This window comes from Polyergus mexicanus, unplaced genomic scaffold, assembly GCF_030449975.1.
Source record: "Polyergus mexicanus isolate NDT 795.1 unplaced genomic scaffold, iyPolMexi1.0 SCAF_27, whole genome shotgun sequence".
Classification (NCBI taxonomy): domain Eukaryota; kingdom Metazoa; phylum Arthropoda; class Insecta; order Hymenoptera; family Formicidae; genus Polyergus; species Polyergus mexicanus.
In genome coordinates, this window is record NW_027223347.1 from 3824636 (window position 1) to 3826227 (window position 1592).

At 30.6% G+C, this 1592-nt stretch overlaps 1 protein-coding gene across 1 annotated transcript; it reads left to right on the forward strand.

Annotated features, from left to right (window-relative positions):
* Nucleotides 1–214: 214 nt before the first annotated feature.
* Nucleotides 215–1378, forward strand: LOC138943499 (uncharacterized). Its single transcript, XM_070314348.1, has 2 exons — nucleotides 215–585; nucleotides 617–1378. The coding sequence occupies exons 1-2, from the start codon at nucleotides 220–222 to the stop codon at nucleotides 1376–1378; spliced, it is 1128 nt and encodes a 375-aa protein (XP_070170449.1). The 5' UTR covers nucleotides 215–219.
* Nucleotides 1379–1592: the final 214 nt, after the last annotated feature.

The window sequence follows — 1592 nt, forward strand, 5'->3', positions numbered from 1 at the left end:
GTACAAGACTAAAGATTAAGTTAGCGTAAATAAAGAAGGGATAATAATAGGCTTTAATTGTCGTTTCTTTGTTTACAGGTAAGAGTGTAAATATTGTAAATAGTTGTAAATCGCGAATAAATTTCAACTTTGTTTACAGAGAAACATATTGTGTCTGTTATTATCAGCGAACGATCTAGAAAAGGATAATTGTCTTATAAAACGACAATTTCAGTCAAGATGGAAAAACTACAATTTGAATTTACAGTAGTAGCATCAACCAAGGATGACAAAACAAATATAATTACCATAACCTCAATTAATACAGTAGAAGGGAAGAGGTACGTACTACCACCAGAGCTTAGACCTATAGGCTACCACAAGGAATTAATGAAAACAGAAAATTATAGTAAACTAAAAAACACCCTGAAAACAAGACATCAAAAAAGAAAAGTGTGGATAAAAATGACGAAAGAGTTAAAAGATATCTATATAGACGAGGATCAGAATTTGCAATTTGAGAACCAATATTTAGAAGAGATAGACGAGGAAAAATCAGAAGATAAGACACAAAAGGATAATTTAACGAAAATATTAGAAAAACTGGTAGTCATCAAAGAGAAAAGAAGAAGGGAAGAATTTAAAACAAATCTCAGAAAAGTTTATGATTGAAAAATTTACCAGCAAACACTCAAATGTGAAACAATGGATAGAAACATTTGAGAAAGAGTGTACAAGATTTGACATTATAGAAGATGAAACAAAAATCGAAATACTAAGATTGTTTTTAGATAAACCCTGTTCAGACTGGCACTGTGCAACACTAACAAAGTTGACAGTTGAGGCCAGATGGGATGAATGGAAAGACAGATTTTTGGAGACTTTTGCGGATAAAGGATGGAGCACTGTGAAATATGCTTTATCATTTAGATATAAAGAAGGATCATTCACAGATTATGCAATAAAGAAAGAAAGACTTTTGTTAGACATGAATAAAGATATAGATTCAAAAACATTGACAACCCTAATAGCAATCGGACTGCCAGATTTTATTATAAACAAAATAGATAGAGAACAATGCCAAGATTCAACCACTTTATTTAATGAAATTAGGAAACATGAAAACCTAGTATATAAAAAACCTTATTTACCCAAAAATGAGTCTGGATATAAAAAGAAAAATGAAGAAAAAAAACCATGCAGAACATGCGAAGGTTTGAATAAAGGCATTAGATACCATCCTGCAGAAAAATGTTGGTTCAAAACAAAAGAAGAAGAAAAACACACCAACACAACAAGTTTAGTAGGTAACAACTCAGTTATTGATGTACAGTTAAACACCGAGAAAAAAACGAATAAACACACCATTAATCAAGGTCAAACTATTATTAGAAGATAAGCTAGAAATTCAAGGAACATATGATCCAGGATCTCAGGTATCACTCATAAACTCAAGACTGATTAAAATAAAAGGAAAAAAAATGATGTAAATAAAATATACCTGAAATCGGTTAATGGTGTGGGAACAACAAAAGGATTAATCACAATTAAGATAAAAATATTTGATATTGAAAAAGAAATGGACGTGTACATAGTTGAAGAAGAAAACTTCC